Source organism: Elephas maximus, chromosome 13 (assembly GCF_024166365.1).
Source record: "Elephas maximus indicus isolate mEleMax1 chromosome 13, mEleMax1 primary haplotype, whole genome shotgun sequence".
Taxonomy (NCBI): domain Eukaryota; kingdom Metazoa; phylum Chordata; class Mammalia; order Proboscidea; family Elephantidae; genus Elephas; species Elephas maximus.
The window spans coordinates 94,232,416-94,257,187 of NC_064831.1; the positions used below are offsets into that span (position 1 = coordinate 94,232,416).

Below are 24,772 nucleotides of genomic sequence, written 5' to 3' on the forward strand. Positions count from 1 at the left end.
TTTCCCCTCAGCATGAAATGAATTGTCCTATTTGATTAATATTCTTTTGCAAATTGTTGAACTGTGTGGTCGTTAACACCATATAAAACAAAACAAAAAAACCTCTTGCCATTGAGTCAGTCCCAACTTATGGTTATCAGAGTAGAACTGTTCCATATGGTTTTCTTGACTGTAACCTTTATGGAAGCAGATTGCCAGGCCTTTCTTCCATGGTGCCGCTGGGTGAGTTTGAACTGCCAACCTTTAGGTTGCTAGTCGGCACAAACCGTTTGTGCCAATCAGGGACCTTTAACATTATAAGGAGAATGATAAACCGTTTCGTACCAAAAAGTGTTCTCAAGGAGAGTAAGTGACTGTTAACAGCTCTTTCAGTTAGGGCTGATGGAAAAGGATTAAAAAGTCAGTGAGGCAGTGTTACTGGTTACAGAAGTAGATCAAGAAAAGATGAGCTTAGACCTGTGCAAGCAATTCTCATTCTTAATGACTGCTGAGGTTGGACAGGCAAGCAATTATCGTAGATATTTTTATCATGTATATTTTAGTGGGACTCTAGATGTTTAATGGGATTATTCATGTCATCACATGGATGGAGAAATTTTTAAAATACTTTAATCCTGGTCAGTTCTTATTAAAAAATAAAACAACTTTGTTTATAAGCAGAAGCCTCCTTATAGGGAAGCTTTGCTGCATTTGATTTGAAGATTGAAACAAAACTGGTAAGGTTGGCAGTTCTTATCTCTGGGAGTGAACAGAGGGATCCTTTCTCTTGCTCATGTGGCAGGAGAGTTAATCTAGTTGCTTTGAATTTAGAGAAGCAGGCTTTCTTTATAGGGATTCATTTTCTAAAGTGGCATTAATCTTGGATTAAAGTTCCGTGGGAAAGGAGAAATGGGCCCGTGGCACCTTGGTGGGCATTTCTCAGGATGCTGATAACAGCAGTGTATGCCCCAACACAGATCTCACTTGTGAAACAGGCACTTCACAGCAGTAATTGGCGGCGTTCTGAGAATGTCATATGCCTGGCGTTCTTCTCTACCACCCTACTTTTTGTTAACTCTGAAAAATCTTTTTTTTTAATTTGTTTGTAAACCATATATTTTTAGGAACCCTAATTCCATAAAATGGTAACATTAAGAGTGACTGAATTACTTCAAGCTTCCAAGAGCAGTTAATTCAACCACATTTTATAAGAGATTTATTTATTTAAAATTCTTTAGGGCTTGTCATGGACTGAATTTGGTCCCCCCCCCCGCCCCCCAGCAAAAAATGTGTGTATCAGTTTGGCTGGGCCATGATTCTTAATATTGTGGGGTTGTCCTTTATTTTGTGATTGTAATTTTATGGAAACTCTATGGGGCAGTTCTACTCTGTGAGTCAGAGTCGACTCGATGGCATTGGGGGTCTGGGTAATTTTGTGTTAAAGAGGAGTAGGGTGGGATTGTAACACCCTTACTAAGGTTACATCACTGATACAGTGTGAAGGGAGTTACCCTGGGATGTGGCCTGCACCACCTTTTATCTTAAAAGAGATGAAAGGGAAGCAAGCAGAAGAGTTGGGGACCTCATACCACCAAGAAAGCAGTACCAGGAGCAGAGCGTGTCCTTTGGACACAGGGTCCCTGTGCAGAGAAGCTCTAGTCTGGGGGAAGATTGATGAGAAGGCCTACAGAGAGAGAAAGCCTTCCCCTGGAGCTGACACCCTCAATTGGGACTTTTAGCCTACTTTTCTGTGAGAAAATAAACTTCTCTTTGTTAAAGCCATCTACTTGTGGTATTTCTGTTATAGCAGCACTAGAAGACTAAGACAGTGCTCATCCCTTAGATAGTAAGTTATCTTCCTTTTTACTGAGAGGTTCATGGCAGGAGGTAAACCTGAACTATATTATGGTTTAAGTAGGACCAGTATTGCTTTTATTTTATGATGATTCTTGGGTTTTTTTTTTTGGTTGTTGTATTTGTCTTTTTTTGTTTCGTGTGTGTGTGTGTGCATGTGCCACACAGCACTATACCAAAACCCATTGCTGTCCAGTTGATTCCAACTCATAGAGACCCTGTGGGACAAGTAGAACTGTCCTTTAAGGTTTAAAGACTGTCAATCTTGATGGAGGCAGACTGCCACATCTTTCTCCTGCAGAGTGGCTGGTGGGTTCAAACCACTGGCCTTTTGGTTTGCAGCTGAGCACTTAATCATTGCACCACCAGAGCTCTTCTGTTACTGTACTAGAAAAGGTATTTTACTCTTAGGGTTATAAATGCAGTTTGAGAAGGTAACTAGGGGAGCATAGTGTTCAACTTTTGATACTGCAGCCACCACTGACTAAACCTGTCGAATGGTCTTTTCTGTTTCTAACATGTATGTTTACAACTGCTGAGTTCACAGGTACTTGACTTTTCTTCCCTTTATACAGGAATTATTTAAAAATTTAAAAATTTTAATATACCATTAGATATTTTAAAATAATACTGTCCCAGCTTTTATGCTCTTCGATGTAATTTTTAAGTATAAAGCTGAAGAATTAGCCTGAATACCAAATTTTGCAGGATTTCAGCTGGCATGAAATGAATACGGAGAGGCATCTGTCCAAATTAAGTTAAAAACAAAGGAAGTTCCTGTATGTAGTTTCCTGTCTCTTACAACAAAAACAAAAGCAAACAAAAAACTTTCCATAATTATTAAGCTTCTTGCAGAGTATCTCTAACGTTAACATATGAATTTTGGTATTTTTGTGTGCTGAACTGCTTGCTGGATGTTCTCATTGACTTTATTAAAGGTATTATAAGTATTAAAAGATAAATGATTTGCTTTTCTTTTCCTTTATCAGAATACAGCAATGGAGGAAACAGCTATATGGGAACAACACACAGTGACGCTTCACAGGGTAAGTTGCAGTAAATAATCTGTGTATAACTCAGGATACTGGCAGCTTTTTAAAACAATAGAGGAAAGCCAGATGTCAGGAAGTCAGAAGAAAAGGGAAAAACATTTCTGTATTCCTTTGTTTAAATTCTCTAAGGTCAAACGTGAGCATGATTACTTTTTCATATAGCCTTTTTAGTTGTTATTTATGTAATCTTATTCTGTTTTTATTTCTGAGTTAAGAAACTACATGATTTATTTTTAAAAATTTGAGCAATCAGATAAAATACTTAGTTGTTATTGTTTTTGTTAGGTGTCATCTAGTCTGTTCCGACTCATAGCGACCCTGTGTAAAATAGAACGAAACATTGCCCGGTCCTGAGCCATCCTCACAATCTTTGTTCTCCTTGAGCCCACTGTTGCAATGTTGTGTCAGTCCATCTTGTTGAGAGTCTTCCTCTTTTTCGCTGACCCTCCACTCTACCAAGCATAATGTCCCTCTCCAGCAAATGGTCCCACCTGATAACATGTCCAAAGTATGTGAGACCAAGTCTCACTGTCGTCACTTCCAAGACAGATTTTTTCATTCTTCTGGCAGTCCATGGTATATTCAATATTCTTCGCCACCACCGTAATTCAAAGACGTCAGTTCTTCGGTCTTCCTTATTCCTTGTCCAGCTTTCACATGCATATGAGGCAATTGAAAACACCATGGCTTGGGTCAGGCGCACCTTAGTCCTCTAAGTGACATCTTTGCTTACATCTTTGCTTTTCAACACTTTGAAGAAGTCTTTTGCAGCACATTTGCCCAGTGCAATACATCGTTTGATTTCTTCACTGTTGCTTCTGTGGGCATTGGTTGTGGATCCAAGTAAAATGAAATCCTTGACAACTTCAGTATTTTCTCCGTTTATCATGATGTTGCTTATTGGTCCGCTGGGAGGATTTTTGTTTTCTTTATGTTGAGGTGCAGTCAGTCCATACTGGAGGCTGTAGTCTTTGATCTTCGTCAGTATGTGCTTTAAGTCCTCTTCACTTTCAGCATGCAAGGTTGTATCGTCTGCATATTGTAGGTTGATAATGAGTCTTCCTCCAATCCTGATACCGTGTTCTTTTTTCTCTTAATTTCTCATTCAAAAATGTATATACATACTGTTTTGTGACATTAGTTGCACTCCCCACAATGTGACAGCCCACTCCTCCTTTCCACCCTGGTTTTTTAGGTCAGTTCAGCCAGTTCCAGTCCTTTTCCTGCTTTCTCATCCTGCTTTTGGACAGGAGCCACCCATTTGGTCTCGTATATATAATTGAACTAAGAGGCACATCCCCCACATGTATTATTTTTTGTTTTGCAGTCCTGTCTAATCATTTATCTGAAAGTGGGCTTCGGAGATGGCTTCAGTTCTGGGTTAACAGTGCGCCTGGGGGCTGTAGTTTCAGGGATTCCTCCATTCTCTGTCAGGTCATTAAGTCTGGTCTTTTTACTTGAATTTGAGTCTCTTTTACACTTTTCTCCTGCTCTTCCTGGATTCTCTGTTGTGTTCCCTGTCAGGGTGGTCGTTGGTTGGTAGCTGGGTACTGTCTAGTTGTTCTGGTCTCAGGCTGGTAGAGTCTGGTTCATGTGGTCCTTTAGTCCTTTGGCTAATATTTTCCTTGTGTCTTTGGTTTTCTTCGTTCTTCTTTGCTCCAAGTGGGATGGGACCAATTAATGTATCTTACTTAGCTGGCCGCTCGCAAGCTTTGATGCCATGCACCAAAGTGGGATGTAGAACATTTTCTTAATAAACTTTGCCCATGTTTTTCTTTATTTAGTCCAGCTTCTGGGCGTATTTGCTCAGCATATGAATTGAATAAGTATGGTGCAGGGATACAACCCTGACGCACACCTTTCCTGACCGTGCTGTATCTCTTGTTCTGCTTGAACAAGCGCCTAATTTAATTTATTAATTTATTAGATTTAATTTCATATATTAGAGCATGCAAAAAAAAAAAAAAGCACTACAAAAATAAGTACTTCTGGTATGTAACTATACAAGTGAGTGTTTGGATCATAGATGGAATAAGAGTATAATTTTTATATCTTAACTATTCTCGATGGTAGACTATGAAATAAAGAGCAAGTATTGTTGCCCTTAATACCAACCTTTGACTGTAATTATTGCTTTAGGCGCCTGGATTTGGATTTGGAATTGCAATATCTGGTGGAAGAGATAATCCTCATTTTCAGAGTGGGGAAACCTCAATAGTAATTTCAGATGTGCTGAAAGGAGGACCAGCTGAAGGCCAGTTACAGTAAGCATGTTTCTTCTCTTGGGAGCCTGTTACAAACAGTGTTCATATCCTAACATTAGCATCATGTTAATGATTTTGCCGTATCCGCCTATCGCTTATGCCATAATTTATGTAATGGCTTTCCTTAAATTAACATACATTTATGGCTATTTAAGAAGTAAACTTCATCACTGTCGTAAGTGGAAAGTTAGTATCACTTGCCGTAAATAGAAGGTAAGTGTAAAAATAGTGAAAAGAAAACTTGTTTCTCAGTTTTACTTAGTCTGGCTTTCAGGAGCCTTTCACCCTGTCTTGCTCTTTTTGTTCCATAAGGAGATTAGCAAGATAAGAGAGGCAAAAGATACACTAGCAAAAAATAAGACTGTAATCATTAGGGTTGGAAGATAATTGAAAGAATAATGTCTACTTCCCACTGTACGACTTAATGTCATTTAATGTCCTGTAGTTGCACTACCCCAGATGATTTAATTCATTGTGGTACCTGTTCAGTCCTTTAGAGAAACATCATGTTAATAGTTAAAAACAATTAATGACCTATGGTTAGTTACTTCAGATCAATGATAACATAATGTAAAGGCACATTATGTTGTCATTGATCTGAAGACAAGTAGATCATAATTAGATATTTCCTATTTAATAATAAAAATATTTTTTGGAAGTATCCATTTTGAAAATACCTTCACAAATGTAATACCTTATTTTGGTGGCTGTTTCTTCCCTAGGGAAAATGATCGCGTAGCGATGGTTAATGGCGTTTCAATGGACAATGTTGAACATGCTTTTGCTGTTCAGCAATTAAGGAAAAGTGGGAAAAATGCAAAAATTGTAAGTATCTTTTACCTTTAATTTAGTAATGTGAGAGTACCAACGTTACTGTTTGTCGTATTTCTGGAGTTTGAATTTATCCTTCCTCGTTATTTAAGTGAAGAACTAGAACGGTAGTTCCATGGCCAGTTGTTTGCGGGTGATAGTTTCTTCTGATGCTGGGGTCGTGTTTTGTCGTGGATGTGTGTGTTTCCCAGAAGTTCTGGTACCAAGATTATTTCCCCTGAAAAAGAAACAGGAGCAGCAGAATGGCTACATCTTTATGGCTCACCATTTCTTTCTTTTTTAAGTACTTAAGTTAGACTAGATCTTGGCATGTCATCAGTTTAAAATAAACAGCGCTATTTTCTGTTATTTCTTAAATGGGTGAACAAATAATTTCTTTTATCAGGATAGCACAAAGCTGGTTCCTATGCGGTGGGGGTTAAAGATGTCCCAAATGTCCAGCTTTTCCAGACTGCAGTACCACTCCGTCATCTCCAATATCAACTACTTTCCCTCCCATCTTTGAATCCACTAATGGCTGCAGTATCTTACAGAACTCACAAACTGTACTTCCAGTTAGTTAAGTGGTTTGTTAGGGAAGTAACAGACTACAACTTGGGATCAGGATCAACTTGGAAGTAAGAGGAACAACTTAGGATGTAGTTCCGTGATTAGGACAGGTTTTTCTTGTCCGCTGCTGCTGGGCTCTGCTGAGGTCTTACTGCTGCTATGCCCTACTGGGGGCCTTCTCAAGCAAGTGTACAACTCTTAGCTCAGTGAATTGGCAAGCCCTACTGCAGCCAGCTGGCACCACCGTCTCTCGCTACTGTTGTACCACCATCTCCCGCTGTCTTCCACACAACAGTTCATTTCTCTCTGTGTCCATGTTTCCCTTTAAGCCCAGTGGTGCGGCAGAACTGACCAATCCTTGTTAGAGTTCTGTACAAGTTATTTGCATGGCTCCACCCCCATAAGGGTACCATGCACCTTGTTTACATTATTTAGCAAACTGTCCAATCTCCTTGGTGGGCCACAAGCACCTCATTTGCATAGTCCTACCCAGTCACTTAGTGGGAGTTAGAAAGACTATGACTCTAAAAATGACTAGAAGAACCAAATTAAGTAATTCACTGCACTGCAGGCTACCTCCTGGCTCTTTTAGCCATTGGCCTTTTCATATTTGCAGAATTAATTTTCTCCTCCCAATCATTTTACTAGTCCAAAACAGTTATTAACAATTAGTCCTTCAGTAGGGCAAAGAGTCGTCAGGATATGGTTATTCCGGTGCACCAGCCATTCAGGTCTGCTGCCAGGTATCCATCTGATCTAATTAGGTTCCCCAAAAGTCATCTAGGCTTCACCCTCTCTTGCTTCTGGTAAAATTTAACTGAGGGAAAATTATTTCCTTGCTGTGAGTCTCTCTTGAGGTATTAACTTAATGTTAGATTTCCACCACTGTATGACCCATTTATTCATTCCTTTACCTTCTGCTATTATTTCTCCTTCCTTCCATTTGCCTTTTTTTTTTTTTTTTTTAACCCAAACTTTTCCACCTTGGGAAGGGAAATCAGGTTTAGCCACTGTGTTGGTCCAGATTGCTGGTTGCAAGACCAGTCTAGCAAGTGCTTCCCCCATAGTCTACTCCCATTCATGTTGGGTAGGATTACATAGGTGCAATACTGGTGGGCTGTCTCCACCACTAGGCAATACTACAGTATTCACTGTTAGCCCTAGTTTTGCCAGATGAGGGTAAGGTACAATCTGTGCCATCAAGCCCTTGAGAATTCTGGCATACAGGTTCAGTGGTATAGTTACAGTCTCTTGCTTAGGGATTACCCCTGCTTCTGGTGCCCACAGCTGCATCCCTGGCACGGGGATCGCAGCATCTGGCAGGAAAAAAGCAATTTTAGGTTACTTGGGGAAGAACTGTACAGTGATACCATCATCCTTCCCCACACCCTCTTCCTCAGGACCCCCAGAGAAGTATAAGATTCTGTCCAGTGGTGATCTTTCCTTTGCCCCTCTCATGTTGAGTGTGAGCACACACTCATGAAGGCGTGTTAGCCAGCTCTTCATGCCTTCATCTCTCTACATTTTAGATAACAAATGTTTCAGTTGCCCGTTCATTTCTCTGTTAAGCCATTACTTTGAGGATGGTATGCAACATGGTATGTCCATATAACAGTGGTGCTTCTTGGCCCATTGCTGTGCCGTGTGGGCTGTGGTCTGATGAAATATAACTCACTGGCCCAAGTTGGTATAGTATCTTTTGTTCTAATCCTTTAATGGTGTTGGTGGCATTTGCATCTGTCACAGGCTGTGCAAAGCCCAGTCCAGAGAAAGTATCTATTCCTGTGAGGACCCATTTGTAGCCACCTTGTGCCACCAGCATCATTGGTCCAATATAATCAACTTGCCAGCTATGTCAGGGCCTCCCCACTGGGGAATTTGCCCCATAGCCTTCTGCAATCTGTGTCTTTCTGGCTGGTGGGCAGAGCAGTCCATACTGGCATTTTGTGCCTCAAAGGGTGCAAGAGGAATATGTCTAGATTCAGCCCATCTCCACATTGCTGTAGCACCCCGTGTCTGCTCATTTCATGGACCTAATTGGCCACCTCAGGTGAGCATTCCAGCAGGTCCACTTGCTGATTCCAATTGCCTTATGATCCAGGAAGGGGGTTCTTCTTGTGGACATTGACATGTCCTACTGTAATGCGCCCTCTAAATTCCCAGGGTGCTTTCCATAGGTCCATGCCCCACACGGGTGTCTCCTTAATAGCCCAGTTTTCCATCGCCCATTTGCCTGACCACATAGCCAGGCAGTTGGTAAAAATCCAAATATATGGGCTCTCAACATTGCACCGTTCTTCCATCGCGGTTAGGAAGACGGCATGCAGTTCAGCCTATTTAGCTGACCTGTTCTTACCCCCTTTAATCAGGGTTTTTTCCATGTGTTGGTCTTAACGCAGCAGCTTTCCACATCAGATGTTGTTCATGTACCCTGGAACTGCCATCTGTGAACCAGGCAGCCTTCTGCTGGTTAGCAGAAAGTTCTTCGCAGGGCGCTGTCTACGGAGCAGTGGGCTCTGGCAGCTCCTCAGGTGGTTTCAGGGTAGGACTTACGGGAAAGGAGGCTACCTGCTTGTGGATACGATGGCTGCCTCCCTGTATTACCCCAGTAGCTTGTTCTTGTATGAACCATTTCCATTTTATTATAGAACTGTTTTGGGCACTGCCTTCCTTATTAAGGACATTACTTAAGATACGTATTTCAGGTCTCATGATGATTTTATATCCTTCCGTCATTGAGGCAGTCTTAATCAACGCCCAACAGTAGGCATGTATCATTCTGTATAACTTAGAAACTTCTAATGCAGAATCCCAATGATCACCACAGAGTGGTGGTCTCAGGTTTTTGCCATAAACTGTAGTCTGCATAAGCACATGTGGCAGATGCCTCCAGAGTCATGTCTGAATGTGGATTGTAAGGCCCTAAAGGCAGGGAGAGTTGAGACTGCTTTCTGTAACTCAGACATAGCTTGCTGTTGCTCTGGACCACATTCGAATGCGGTTTTCTTCCAAGTGGTTTTATGGATGGGAGCCAGCAATATTCCCAGATGTGGAATATGTGTTCTCCAAGATCCAAGTAGACCAACCAAATGTTGGGCCTCCTGCTTAGTCTTGGGGGTAGGTTGCGATAGCAACTTATTCTTGGTTGCCTGTGAATGTCATGGGTGGCTCCTGCCCAAGTTATTCCTAAGAATTTCACCATTTGGTAAGGGCTCTTGATTTTTGCTGTACTTACTAACCAGCCTCTGTTGGTCGTGTGGGCCACCACTGTATTCAAATCAGCCCTTGCCTTTTCTTCACTGTTTGATATTAACATAATATCATCAATGTAATGTATCATTACACTTGAAATCTGCACCAAGTCTCCTCTAACCAAATTATGACAGTAACTGGCGAATTCAAGTAACTCTGTAACAATACAGTGAAAGTAAATTGGGATCCTTCCCATGTGAAAGCAAACTGTGGTTGACTCTTTCCGAGACTGGGATTGAGAAAAAGACCTTTGCAAGATCAGTTACTGAGTGCCCGTCTCCTTAAGCCTGCAGTATTTTCTGCAGCATTGATACAATATCTGGACCAGCTGAAGCCACAGGGGCACTACTTTATTTAGGCCTCAGTAGTCTGCTTTCAGCCTCCATGAGCCATCTGCTTTTTCATGGGCCTTACAGGGCTGTTATGCATTTCTTTAATCAAAGCAATAATCTTTTGTCCGCTAGGTATGTTATGCTGTTTCAAATTAACAGCCAGAGTGGGTTTGGGCAGTTCTAATGGTTCCCATTTAGCATGTCCAATCAATACTGGCCTAAGGGCAGACTCCCAGGCCTTCAGTTTTACAATATCAGGTAGAGGGAGTGTTCCCCTAATAGACATAATATCCATACCAGTAATACATTCAGGTAAGGGAGATGCAACTACTTCCATATAAGTTGTTTAAATCTGTCAGTTCTCATCCAAACTTTTACCTTAGTCCTTTCAACCGTTAAATTCCCATGTTCCCCTGGTCTAACCTTAGGCCCCCAGGAGTCCCAAGAATGTCTCTTCCCCACCTCCAGGGCATTTCACCCACACATGTGCATGTGGCCTCGAGTCCCCTTCTAAGGGCTGGACCAGAAGACCCTAGCTCTCTGTCAGCCCTTATCTTGATAGACTAGCTGAGCTTCTGCTTCAGATGGTCCCAGGTGGGACTTCCCATCATTAAATTCCTTCTGACTGGGGTGAATAGAATGGACTTGTTTAGTTCTCCTTAACAATGGGGGACCAGTAGGAGTTTCCGTTGGTCCACCCAGCCTCCTGTAGTGCTGCATTAGAACCTTTGTCTCAACTCCATCAATGTCTGCTATACTCATCCCATTTCTCAGTACCATTTAAAAATTTTCATCCTGCCTAGGTAAGTTCTTTCCCCGTTGTCTCTTCCCCTTCTCCTATGAATCATCCTTACGTTTCTTGCATCTGTAAGACCTATACTGGCAAGCTGTGCCACCAAATCAAACAAGGTTTCTTGTATTGTTGTGTTGTTCCGCTGTAGCAAGGTTACATGGGGTGCCCGTGTAGAAGGGCTTCCCTTGGTTACTACTGTATCTGCCATGACTTGTGGAAACCATGATGGTGTAGTGGTTAAGAGCAACAGCTACTGACCAAAAGGTTGGCAGTTTGAATTCACCAGGTACTTCTTGGAAACCCTATAGGGCAGTTCTACCCTGTCCTGTAGCATCGCTATGAGTCAGGATCGACTTGATGGCAGTGGGTTACCATGACTTGTATGAGGCATACTCATTGAATGCCTGCCCTGATCGCCGTAAAGCCAGTCCAGCATGGCTGGCGTAAGCAGCACATCAGCGGCTCCCTCTGGAGCGTTCAGTTGGCAATTTAGAGAGGGAGGGGCAGTTTCCCCGTCTCGGGGTAAACCGGTTCTCCACTGCAGATCTCATCCGGTCTGCCGGGCCGGCTGTCTCCTCCAGGTTAACCTGCTGTGTAACTAGATCTTGTAACATCATTCATGACTGTTCCGTAGTGAGTTGTTGGTCTTGCATCAACTTAAATGTACTCTTCCATTCTGCGGCACTCAAAACTAAAGATACAGCTCCTAAATTAGTCGCTTTCACAGTCTATTTTAGTGACAGTTCTTCAGGCAGCTGACGATACAAGTCTACAAGTTGAAGCAACCCCTTTACACTGTACCCTCTGGTTTCAATAGTTTCTTCCCTTTCCGTACTACCTTCTCGATGACCAGTGGTTGTGGGCGTACTCCCTGCTGCCCCAGACATGATTTTTCCTTTCTAGGTCAGCCCTGAGACTCGTGATGAAACTCCAGCCAGACCGGATCTGAGCTTGGTTCAGTACTACAGTCTGCCCCTATGTTCTTTTTCCTTGTTATTGCAAGTATTACTGATAACAGCAACCAAGGAATTGTGTGACTCAGCCTCCCCTTGTCACTCTGCATTTCCTTATGCATCTGTTAGCCAATCCCGCAGGAGTTAGATTCGCCACTCCTCCTTCCTGTGGAAACTTTTGTCTCGGGTAACTGATAGCAGCGTAACAGCTGCTTCAATCCATGGATGTTTTTTATCCCATCTAGAAACCAAAGGTTTCTTATTGCCTTGTTTATTCCCCTTTTTTCCCAAACCACATATTCCGGTGATTCTGGGCCATTGCAGCAAATTTCACCATTCTGCCACCAACTAAACATATAATTTCTTTTGTAAAGATCGGCTCAAAGCTATTTCCTATAAGGCAGAAGCTAAAGATGTCCCAAATGACCAACTTTTCCAGACTGCTGTACCACTCCATCACCTCCAATATCAACTATTCCCCCTCCCCTCAGTACTCTCCTTTCTGTCTTTGGGTTCAGTAATTTGCTGCAACGTCTCATAGTACTCACAGACTGTACTTAGAGTTAAGTGGTTTATTAGGGAAGTAATAGGGTACTACTTCGGATCGCGATCAACTTGGAAGTAACAGGGACGACTCAGGACGAAGATTCTTGATCAGGACAGCTTCTTCTTGCCCTCTGCCACCAGGACCTGCTGGAGACCTTCTCGGGCAAGTGCACGGCTCTTAGCTTTCCGGGTTGGCAAGACCCACCGCAGCTGTCTTGCACCACTGTTGCTCTTGATACGGCTGTACCACCATCTCTCGCTGTCTTCCGTATTACAGCTCCTCTCTCTGTCTCTCTCTCTCAACCAAAAGGTTGGAGGTTCGGTTCCACCAGCCACTCCTTGGAACCCTGTGGTGCAATTCTCTCTCCTATAGGGTCACTATTAATCGGAATCAACTTGACAGCAATGAGCTTGGTTTTCGGTTTTAGCTTCTGAAAGGACTGATTAAGGCACTAGTTGAGGCATTGCGTCGGGCTCAGGTGTACAAAGCAGTAGGAAGAGGCTGGGTTGATAGGTGATCTATCATGCCGTGTTCACTGAGAACCTTTCTCCCTTCCAGCAGGAACTCAGAACCACGGTGGACCCAATAAAAAGGATAGTGGTGCAGTGAGGGGATGCTGGTGCGTTTGAGTTTGACCTCTTGATAACTGGTGAGAGCTAGACAAAGTGTTGCCTGAGAAAGGGCACTCAACAGTTGCCCTCTGGCCATGTGTAGGCGGCCATGCCACACGGCTTATCTCCACAGTGCTGGGCTGAGCGTTGCTCATATTGCAGATACTCAGTATGTGGTTACTGCGTTGTTCCGAGGGACGGACATCTTTTATTTTGTTTACCTATGGTGAGGTTGTTTTCACAACTTCATTGTAATCCCATTTTTATAACTGTAATGTCATTTTTCAATGGCAGATAATACAGACCGGCTAGTAGATGATAAAATTTTTAAATAGTTTTTATAATATAAGATTGTAGTATTGAAAGAAGCAAATTGCCAACTTCTATAGGATGACCAGTTGTGTTGGTTTTTGTGCGTTGGAATACGCTTTAGCAGCTTTCTTGCTATCGCTGCCGATCCAGGGCATTACCATTATTATTCATAGTGTTTTTCAGATGGATCTCTGCACACTCCAAAGTGAGCACCTTAGGTAAATTGTTTTTTTTGTCCCGTATCTAAGGTTGTGAGCTTCACATATACCTCCAACTTTTGAAGCCCTCCATTCCTTGGAAATATGGAACCTTTTTGTTTATTTTTCCATGCAAAATTTTAAGCACATATACCCCACATTGTTAAGGCATCCAAGAAAGTTGTATTCTTACACCATACTTTTTCCCATAGATATTAATAAGAAGTAGGTTCAAAATCTATATTGTATTTGAAATACAGGCAGCCATTGGATTATGAATGAGTTCCATTCCTAAGTTTGTGTTTAAGTCATATTCGTATGTAAGTTGAAACATTTAGGTATGGTTCGTATTTAACATCAGTCAAATGTTTGTCATGGTACATAGTATATAGCGTACCTTTCTTTGCATAAAAACATTAAGCACTTGCAGATAACACTAAAACATTTTTAACATAGTAATACAGTAATAATGTTTTGATAATGCGTTACAAAGTAGCACCTGTTTTTCATCACAAACCATTATACGTTCCTCAAATTTTTTATATAATAAGCTTTATGGGAGCTGGTTCCTAATACGGGTTGTACATAAGTCAGAAACTTGTAACCCAGGGACCACCTGTAGTGCATATTTGGTCCAGTATGTAGGAGGAGGATTTGGTACAAGTCAAAGGATGGTTTTTTCTCTGACTTAATTATTTTAGTTGGAAAGGAGGAACTTGGGAAGCTTGGGTAAGTATCTACTCAGGTAGATAAGGAGAGATTAAAGTTGCAAGCAATTTGGGGCATAGTAATTGAAGAAAGATCTTGAAGGTGAATAGGGATGAGAATAAGAGCACAAATGGAAGGGTTTGGTTCGTAGAGTAAGAGATCTGTTCGATCTTTGAGAACAGAGGAAGGAGAACCAAATAAATGAGATACTGAAAAAAAATTAAGAGTAGAGGGGGAGTGAAGTAGCTGTGATCTCCATAAACCAGGACAAGTGATTAGGATTTTAGAGAATAGTTTTTGGAATACCTGCATTAGCAGATTCCATAAATAAGCAACAAGAGGTGGATGAAAAAGATTGCTAAACAAAAAATAAGAATTCTGTCGAGTAAAACAAATTTATAGATGACCTAATTGTCGAAGTGGAGTCACTGGGTGCTGCAAATAGTTAATGCACTCTGCTGCTTACTGAAAGGCTGGAGGTTCAAGTCTATCCAGAAGTGCCTTGGAAAAAAGACCTGGCAATCTTCTGACATCAGCTGTTGGAAACTGTGCAGCATAGAGTTACTCTTACACACGTGAAGTCACCATAAGTTGGAAGTGACTTGACAGCAGCTGATTTTTTTATTGACAGAGTGTGGAAATGCAGTGGTCTGAACATGAAGATAATACAGGACTGGAGTTTGTCTTGGCAGACAGTTGAGAAATTCTAGAAAGTCATTTAAACATGGGAGCACAGCCTCTCATGCCCCAATATTTATTTGGAGGAAGGCAAGTGAAACCAGGAGGGAATTAATGGACTGAGAGAATAGGAGAAGACGGAGGAATCAGAAATAAGATAGACAGGGGAAAGTTTCAGTAGATTCAGGTGTCAGAAGTGGATGGTTGTACACGCAGATCTTAAACTTAGAGAAGATGAAGGAAATAACTGAGCCAGTTGGCCAGAATCATTGAGGAACGGATGCCAGAAGAAGGGATTTGAGCTTGGAGCGGAAATTAAAAATTGTGGAGGTAGAGTAAAAGCAACATGTGTCGATGAAGTGTAGCTGAGTTAATGAACGTCAGCATACTAAGTTGAATGTTAGTGTGAAGGTACAATACATTTCTATCAGAGGCCTGGCATGGCAATTGTGGATGTTGATACTGACAGATTCTGAAATCTTTAAGGAATCAAGTTGGGCTTGAAGGGTTGCTGTGGCTTTGGTAGCATCTACAGTATTTTTGATGGCATTATTCAAACCAGCAATAGTTACTACTTTCCCTTTACGCTTGTGATTATTACATCTTAAAGATCTTCCTGAATTAAATAAGCACTTTATTAGGCCCACTCTTTCCAAGTAGCTGCCTAACCAAATCTGTTTATTAAGAAAGCAGAGAGGCGGAGTCAACGTGGCAGTGTAGACAGAAGCACCATGCAGCAGAGACTCAAAACACTAAGTAAAACAGGCATAAACGTCAACCCTGGAACCCTAAGCACCAAACGAAGGAATAAAGAACTTGATCAAGCACCAAATGGAATAAGAAACTGACACAAAACAAGGAGAGCTACAGAGTAAAGGTCCTCTACCAGCTAATGTGGCATGGATTCGCCATCTTGGACTTCAGCCACCAAGGGACGCAGACAGGGACTATGGGAAGGCAACTTCACAGAGTTCCCAACAGGAAACAGAACACTCTGTAACCAGGGATACATGCTTTCCCACCCCCGACCCTTCTTCCCTGTGCAAGGCCTCCACCACTTTCCAATGGGCCACAGTCTCTTGGCCAGAGAGATACCAAGTCACTGTCACCTGGATTCACCATCTTGGACCTCAGCAGACAAGGAGTGCAGGGAGGCAACTTCACAGAGCTCTCAACAGAAGACAGAGCACCTGGTGGCCAGGGATACATGCTTTCCCACCACCCACCCTTATTCTGTCTACGTGGCCTCCACTGCTTTGCAATGGGCCACAGCTGCTTAGCGAAAGTGACCAGCTTACTGCCGCCAGGGTCTGTCCTGCCTCCTCTCGCCAGCCCCTCTAGCGCCATTTTTTTGTTCGTTTGTTTTGTTTTTGGCCTTTTTTGTTGCTTCTTTCTCTCTCTCCCTTCCTTTCCGTTTTAGCTGCCCAGCTAGCCCCATGTGCCATCCCATCTCCTTCTTGACAGGCTGTGGGTTTTTTTGGTTTGTTTGCTGTGTTCTTTTGTTTCTTCTCTCCCTCCCTTGTCCTTCCTTTCCTTTCTTCCACTCACCCAACCCTGTGCTCCACCCCTCCTCTTCTTGAGGGACAATGATGCACCGCTCGACTGAAGAATCACTGCATATGCCCCCCCCTCCCCCCCCGTCTGTACTGTCATCACCGACTGGCTCCCTCAGTACACTTTCATTTATCTTTTGTTTGGGTTTTTTTCCTTTTTTATTTACCTGTTTATTTTTTGTTGTTATTTCTTCTCTCTCTCTCTCCCTTCCTTATTTTCCTTTTTCCCACCCATCTAGCCCTGTGTATCGCCCTTCCTCTTGGCAGGCCGTGCTATACTGCTCTGCTGGAGAGCCTATGGCTCACAGCCTCTCCAGGTCTATGCCACCCCCACAGGCTGGCTTCCTCAGTGCCTTATTTTCTGTTTTTCTTTATATTTGCTCTTATCCCTTTTCCTCCTCCCACCTAGGCCATGCGCTGCCCCTGCCACTTCTTGAAAGACTGTGCCATGCCACATGGCGAGAGAGACTTCAGCTTGCCACCACCTCCATTCCACCCCATCCACAACAGCTGGCTGCTCCACCATCATTTTTTGTTGTTGTTTATATTTATTTAGGTAGCTTCTTTGTTGGTTTCTTCTCTCTTCCCTCTCTTTCTTTTCCTTACACCCACCCACCTAGCTCCATGCGCCATCCATGCCCCTTCTCAATAGGCTGAGCCACACCACTCTGCTAGAGAGCCACCAGCACATGGCTTTGCTGGATCTGCTCCATTGCCTTTTGTTCATTCCTACTGCACTACCATTTTATTTACTTTTTTTTTTCTTGCGTTTCTCTCTCTCCTTTTTCTTCATTTGCCCACCCACCTAGCTCTGCACATCATATCCTCTCTTTTCCTTGCTGCCTATCTGTATTATGCACTGAGCGCTGTACCCCCAAATGACAAGACCCATCAATGTGCTCTCTACAAGAGACACACCTTAGAAATAAAGGCATAACTATAGTAAAAAATGAAAGGATGCAAAACAAATCAAGCAAATAGCAACCAAAAAGAGCAGGAGTGGCAATACTAATCTCAGACAAAATAGACTTTAAGACAAAGAAGGACATTGTATAATGATTAAAAGGACGGTCCACTCTGAGGACCTAATCAAAATAAATACCTACGCACCCGGTTACAGGGCTCCAGAATACATAAAGCAAACTCTGACAGCACTTAAAAGAGAAATTGACAGTTCCACAATAGGAGATTTCAGCACACTACTCTCGGTAAAGGACAGAACACTTAGAAGGAAACTCAGCAAAGATACATAAGATCTAAAGGCCACAGTCAACCAGTTTGACCTCATAGATAAATATAGAACACTTCTCCCACCAGCAACAAAGTACATAGTCTTTTCCATCACCAATTGTACATTCCTCATAATAGACCACATCTTAGGCTACAAAGCAAGCCTCAGCTAAATCCAAAACATTGAGATAATACAAAATCTTCTCTGATCATAACACCATAAAAGTAGAAATTAATAACAGGAAGAGCAAGGAAAAAAAAAAAATCCAATACATGGAAACTGAATAACACTTGGCCTAAAAAGCACTGGGTAATAGGAAAAATCAAAGATGAAATTAAAAAAAATTTCCAGAATCAAATGAGAATGAAAAAACATCACAACAAAAGCTTTGGGACACAGCACAGGGAGTACCTGGAGGTCAATTTATAGCAGTAGACATACACATCAAAAGAAGAAGAAGAAAGGGATAAAATCAAAACATTAGTTATATAACTCAGATAGAAAGAGAACAGCAAAAGAAGCCCACAGCCACCAGAAGAAAGGAAATAATGACGATCAGAGGAGAAATAAATGAGAAAGAAGATAAACAATAGAAAGAATCAACAAAACCAAGTTGATAACTCTGAAAGCATCAACAAAATTGACATACCATTGGCCAAACTGACAAAAGAATAACAGGAGAGGATGCAAATAACTCAAATAAGAAACGAAATGGGGGACATTTCAACAGACCCAACTGAAATAAAAAGGGTCATAACAGTACTATGAAAAACTACTCCAACAAATTTTAAAACCTAGAAAAAATGGACAGATTTCTAGAAACTCACTACCTACCTAAACTAGCACAAAATGAGGTAAAAAATCTGAACAGACCTGTAACAAGAGAAGAGATTGAAAACGTAATTAAAAAAAAAAAACTCACAACAACAACAACAAAAAAGAAACCCTGACCCAGAAGGTTTCACTGGAGAATTCTACCAAATATTCAGAGAATAGCTTGCACCAGTACTGTTCAAACTATTTCAGATTATAGAAAAGGGAAGCCAGCAGAACCATGATGCCAAAACCAGGCAAAGACACCATGAAAAAAGAAACTTACAGACCATTGTCTTTTATGAATATAGATATAAAAATTTTCAGCAATTCCTATACACCAATAAAGAGAATTACAAGAAGGAAATCAGGAAAGCAATGCCATTTATAATAGCCCCCAGAATAATAAAGTACTTACTTAGGAATAAACCTAACCAGGGACTTAAAAGACCTATACAAAGAAAACTACAAAACACTACTGCAAGAAACCAAATGAGACCTACCTGAATGGAAAAACATACCATGCTCATGGGTATGTAGACTAAACTTTGTGAAATGTCAGTTCTACCCAAAGCAATTTGCAAATACAGTGCATTCCCGATCCAAATACCACATTAACAAGATGGAGAAACGAATCATTAACTTTATATGGAAAGGAAAGAGGCCCCAGATAATTAAAGCACTGTTGAAGAAAAAGAGTAAAGTGGGAGGACTCGCACTACCTGATCTAAGAACCTACTCTACAGCTGTGGTAGTCAAACCAGCCTGGTACTGGTATGACGACAGACACATTGACCAGTGGAACAGAATTGAGAACCCAGATATAAATCCATCCACCTGCAGTCACCTGATCTTTGATAAATGCCCAAAGTCCATTAGATGGGAAAAAGTTTTTTTAACAAATGGTGCTGGTAAAAAAAAAAACTAAACAGGGCGCATACCTCACACCATACATAAAAACTAATTCAGAATGAATCAGAGACCTAAATATAAAACCAAAAAATATAAAGATCATAGAAGAAAAAATAGGATCAATGCTAGAGGCCCTAACACATGGCTTAAATAGCATACAAACCATAACTAACACTGCACAAACACCAGAAGATAAGCTGGATAACTGGGATCTTCTAAAAATTAAACACGCTCATCAAAAGACTTTACCCAAAGAGTAAAAATAGAACCCACAGACAGCCTGGGGAAAAAAATTTTGGCTATGACAAATCCAACAAAGGTCTAATCTCTAACATCTATAGGAAAATCCATCACCTCTACAGCAAAAAAAAAAAAAAAAAAATCCAATTAAAAAATGGGCAAAGAATATGAACGGACACTTGACCAAAGAAGACATTCAGGCACCTAACAGACACATGAGGAAATGCTGGAGATCACTAGCCGTTAGAGAAACGCAAATCAAAACTACAATGAGATACCATCTTATTCCTGCATTACTAGCATGAGTTAGAAAACCAGAATATAATTAATGTTGGAGAGGCTGTGGGGAGATTGGAATTCTTTCGCACTGCTGGTAGGAATGTAAAATGTTACAATCATCTTGGAAAACAATATGGCGCTTCCTTAAAAAGGTAGAGATAGAAATACCGTACAATCCAGCAATCCCACTCCTAGGGATATGTGTTAGAGAAACAAGAGCCATCACAGGAATAAACATATGCACACCCATGTTCATTGCAGCATTATTCACAATAGCAAAAAGATGGAAACAACCTAAGTGCCCATCAACAGAGGAGTGGATGAACTATGGTATATACACACAATGGAATACTATGCAACGATAAAGAATAATGATGAATCTGAAATATCTCACAATATGGATGAATCTGGAGGGCATTATGCTGAGTGAAATAAGTCAGTCGCAAAAGGACAAATAGTATGTGACCACTCATAAAAACTCATGCAAAGGTTTGCAAACAGAAAGAAACAATCTTTGATGGTTACTAGGGAGGAAAGAGGTGGAGAGGGACAAACTAACTGGATGGACAGTAGGTAAGTGGTAACTTTGGTGAAGGGTAATACAGTACACAATACTGGCAGAGTCAGCACAGCTTGACCCAGGGAAGGTCATGGAAGTTCCATAGAGACATCTAAACTCCCTGAGGGACCGAATTACTGGGCTGAGGGCTGGGGACCATGGTCTCAGGGCATCTAGCTCAATTAGCGTAACATAGTTTATTAAGAAAATGTTGTACATCCTACTTCGGTGAGTAGTGTCTGAAGTCTTAAAAGCATTTGAGCAGCCATCTTATGTATTTTACTGGTCTCCTTCCTCACCCTGCCCTGGGTTGGGAGCAAAGGAGAATGAAGAAAACCAAAGACACAAGGGAAAGATTAGTCCAAAGGACTAATAGACTGCAACTACTACAGTCTCCACCAGACTGAGTCCAGCATAACTAGATGGTTCCTGGTTACCACCACTGACTAGTCTGACAGAGATCACATTAGAGGGTCCTGGAGAAAAATGTAGAACAAAATTCTGACTCACAAAAAAGACCAGAGGTACTGGTCTGGTAGAGACTAGAGAGACCCCGAGAGTACGGCCCCTGAATACCCCTTTAATTCAGTACTGAAGTTACTCCTTCAGCCAAAGATTAGAGAGGTCTGTAAAACAAAAGGAGACTAAATGGGCACACCAGCTCAGGGGCAACGATGAAGAGGCAGAGGGGATATGAAAGCCGTTAAGGGGAAACCCAAGGTCAAGAAGGGGTGAGTGTTGACGTTTCATGGAGTAGGCAACCAGTGTTTCAAAACAGTAATCAGTATTAATTTTTTAACGGGAAACTAATTTGTTCTGTAAACCTTCATCTAAAGTACAATTTAAAAAACTGCAGGATTAAAGGAGTAAAAAAAAAGCAAGCAGAAAATAGTCATTATGGAAATGTATGCTTTAGTAATTGGTTGTAATGGCTTGTTTATCATATCTCATTGATTCGTATTTGAATTAATTAATGGGACGAAGGGAATACATTGTCTTTGAAAATCAGATTATATAGCAGTCTTTTTTTTTTACTTGTAGACCATTCGAAGGAAGAAGAAAATTCAAATACCAGTAGCTCGTTCCGATCCTGAGCCAGTATCTGACCATGAAGAAGATAGTTATGATGAAGAAGTACGTGACCCAAGAAGTGTTCGCAGTGGCCAGGTCAACAGAAGGAATGAGAAGAGTTGGACAAGGGATAGAAGTGCAAGTAGAGAGAGGAGTTTGTCTCCACGATCAGATAGGCGGTCTGTGGCTTCTAGTCAACCAGCTAAACCCACTAAAGTTACATTGGTGAAATCCCGGAAAAATGAAGGTATTGTGTATCAACTATCTTATCATTTTCACTTGAAAATTAAAAGACTAATTTCAGTGAGAGGTAAAATTGCCATATCTTCATATTTCTGCCCTTGTTGTCTTTGTGTTCGTGTTCTATTGCTGTGAGTCAATTTTTGGCAGACTTCAGGGACTGTCCCATTTTCTCTTCTTGAATCACTTTGTTTAAGCATATAGCACTTCAAATGAAGTGACCAGTGTTGATTTTGGATTTGTCGTTGTCTTCAGAACAGTGGTATACAAATTATGCTACCAAGATGGGTCACACCATCAACTGAATTGAAATTCAGTATTTCACGTGTTAGGTTCAGTTGTAGTGTAACTGTGGGGAGAAATCTTGGATTTTTTTTTTTTAGCATACTTAAAAAAAAAAACGTGTAATAGACTTTATTTTTTAGAGCAGTTTTATGTGTACAGAAAGTATTTAAAGTAGGGAGTGTTCGCACTCTTACTAACATCCCGCTTTTCTGTGGCACACTTGTTACACGCGATGAACCAATACTGATATCATAACTAAAACCATAGATTACGTTGAGTTGGGAATCACTAGAGGGCAGCTAACAACACCAACAACATAGCTTACATCAGAGTTCATTCTTTGATTGCAGACTAGTTTTTAAATGGAGAAATTGAGGGTAAGGCACCCTTTTGGGGGCATTTCTTCATAGTTCAGGGCTTTAAACATTTTTCAGACTGAAGCTCAGCTGCCTCCCCTCACTCCTAATCAAATCTGGTGACAGTGGATCTGATTGTGTCTTACTCCTGCTTTAGGGTACTTTTGTTGTTGGGTGCCGTCAAGTGGATTCTGACTCACCAAAACTCTATGTGACAGAGTAGAACTGCCCCGTAGCGTTTTCTTGGCTGTGGTCTTTACGGAAGCAAATCGCCAGGTCTTTCTCACACAGAGCTGCTAGGTGGGTTTGAACTGCCAACATTTCGATTAACAGCTGAGCACTTAACCATTGCACCACCTGGGCTCCTTCCTGCTTTAGGCATTTCTCTCAAATGCAGAAAGCATTTATGACTGATCTTTTTGATAAAAAGACTTTATGGTAAGATTATTACGAAGCGTCACTGTGACCTCTTTTACAATCTGACCCTCACGTCTCTTTCTCGTTCTTTCTCCCAACCCCTCTCTGTAGCTGACTTCTCAGATTGCCCACACTTGCTGTTTCTATTTCGTTTTCTCACTCGTCAGCCCCCTCTGACTTGGTATCTGTTCACCTCGCCTCCAAAACTGTGTACAGTGAGCCCAGTGTAAACGTCTCAGTTTTTACCTTACTTGCCTTCTTGGTATCATTTCCCATAGTTAACCGCTCCCTGGTTTTTAAAATAATGTCTTCTATTGGCTTCTGTGACGCTGTAATCTTCTGGGGTTTTTCCCTCTTCTCTGTATCCTTTGCAAGTTCATTCTCCTCATCCTAACCTTTAATATTCTGTAGGTTTTTGTCTTAGAATCTCTTTATCCATTTCACCTTATCTCTGGAGGCAGTCTCATCTGCTCCCCTTCCCTCAGGTAACTGTTGATGATGACAGAACTTTCTTTCTTGAGCCCAGATCTGTATACTTACGTTGCAGACATGTATATCCAGCTGACTATTAGGCATATTCTCACTGATGTCCCGTATAGATCTCTCAAACACAGCACGTCACAAATGCAACTCATCTTCTTCCTCTTAAACATTTTCTTCATGTTTCTTATGCAGTCTCCTCATGAATGTATTTCTATCTACCCAGTTTCTCAGGCCAGATAATGGTAGCTATTCCTGTCATCCCCCACGTGTCTGTCAGTTTGTCGTACTGTGGGGGCTTGCGTGTTGCTGTGATGCTTAGAAGCTATGCCACCGGTATTCAGATACCAGCAGGGTCACCCATGGAGGACAGGTTTCAGCTGAGCTTCCAGACTAAGACAGACCAGGAAGAAGGACCCAGCAGTCTACTTCTGAAAAGCATTAGCCAGTGAAAAAAAACCTTATGAATAGCAACGGAACATTCTCTGATGCAGTGCTGGAAGATGAGCCCCCCCAGGTTGGAAGGCAGTCAAAAGATGACTGGGGAAGAGCTGCCTCCTCAAAGTAGAGTCAGCCTTAATGACGTGGATGGAGTAAAGCTTTTGGGAACTTGATTTGCTGATGTGGCATGACTCAAAATGAGAAGAAACAGCTGCAAACATCCATTAATAATTGGAACCTGGAATGTACGAAGTATGAATCTAAGAAAATTGGAAATCATCAAAAATGAAACGAAATACATAAACATCGATATCCTAGGCATTAGTGAGCTGAAATCGACTGGTATTGGCCATTTTGAATCAGACAGTCATACACTCTACTGTGCTGGGAATGACAACTCGAAGAGGAATGGTGTTGCATTCATCGTCAAAAAGAACGTTTCAAGATCTATCCTGAAGTATAATGCTGTCAGTGATAAGATAATATCCAAACGCCTACAAGGAAGACCAGTTAATATGACTGTTGTTCAAATTTACGCACCAACCACTAGAGCCACAGATGAAGAAATAGAAGATTTTTATCAGCTGCTACAGTCTGAAATTGATCGAACATGCAGTCAGGATGCATTGATAATTACTGGTGATTGGAATTTGAAAGTTGGAAACGAAGAAGGATGAGTAGTTGGAAAATATGGCCTTGGTGATAGAAGCAATGCTGGAGATTGAATGATAGAATTTTGCAAGACCAATGACTTCTTCATTGCAAATAACTTCTTTCACCAACATAAACGGCGACTATACACATGGACCTCGCCAGATGGGACACACACAAATCAAATTGCCTACATCTGTGGAAAGAGACGATGGAAAAGCTCAATATCATCAGTCAGAACAAGGTCAGGGGCCGACTGTGGAACAGACCATCAATTGCTCATATGCAAGTTCAAGCTGAAACTGAAGAAAATCAGAGCAAGTCCACGAGAG

The 24,772-nt window shown here is 41.5% G+C and overlaps 1 protein-coding gene across 7 annotated transcripts in view; it reads left to right on the forward strand.

The window, feature by feature from the left end:
- The window catches only part of TJP1 (tight junction protein 1), a 314,963-nt gene that overhangs the window by 225,589 nt on the left and 64,602 nt on the right, over nt 1-24,772 (forward strand). For all 7 annotated transcript variants that reach the window (XM_049906006.1, XM_049906007.1, XM_049906010.1 and 4 more), the window contains 4 exons: nt 2,823-2,879; nt 5,025-5,149; nt 5,872-5,974; nt 21,541-21,817. In XM_049906006.1, coding sequence (XP_049761963.1) covers nt 2,823-2,879; nt 5,025-5,149; nt 5,872-5,974; nt 21,541-21,817 — 562 coding nt within the window. The remainder of the gene's footprint in view (nt 1-2,822; nt 2,880-5,024; nt 5,150-5,871; nt 5,975-21,540; nt 21,818-24,772) is intronic.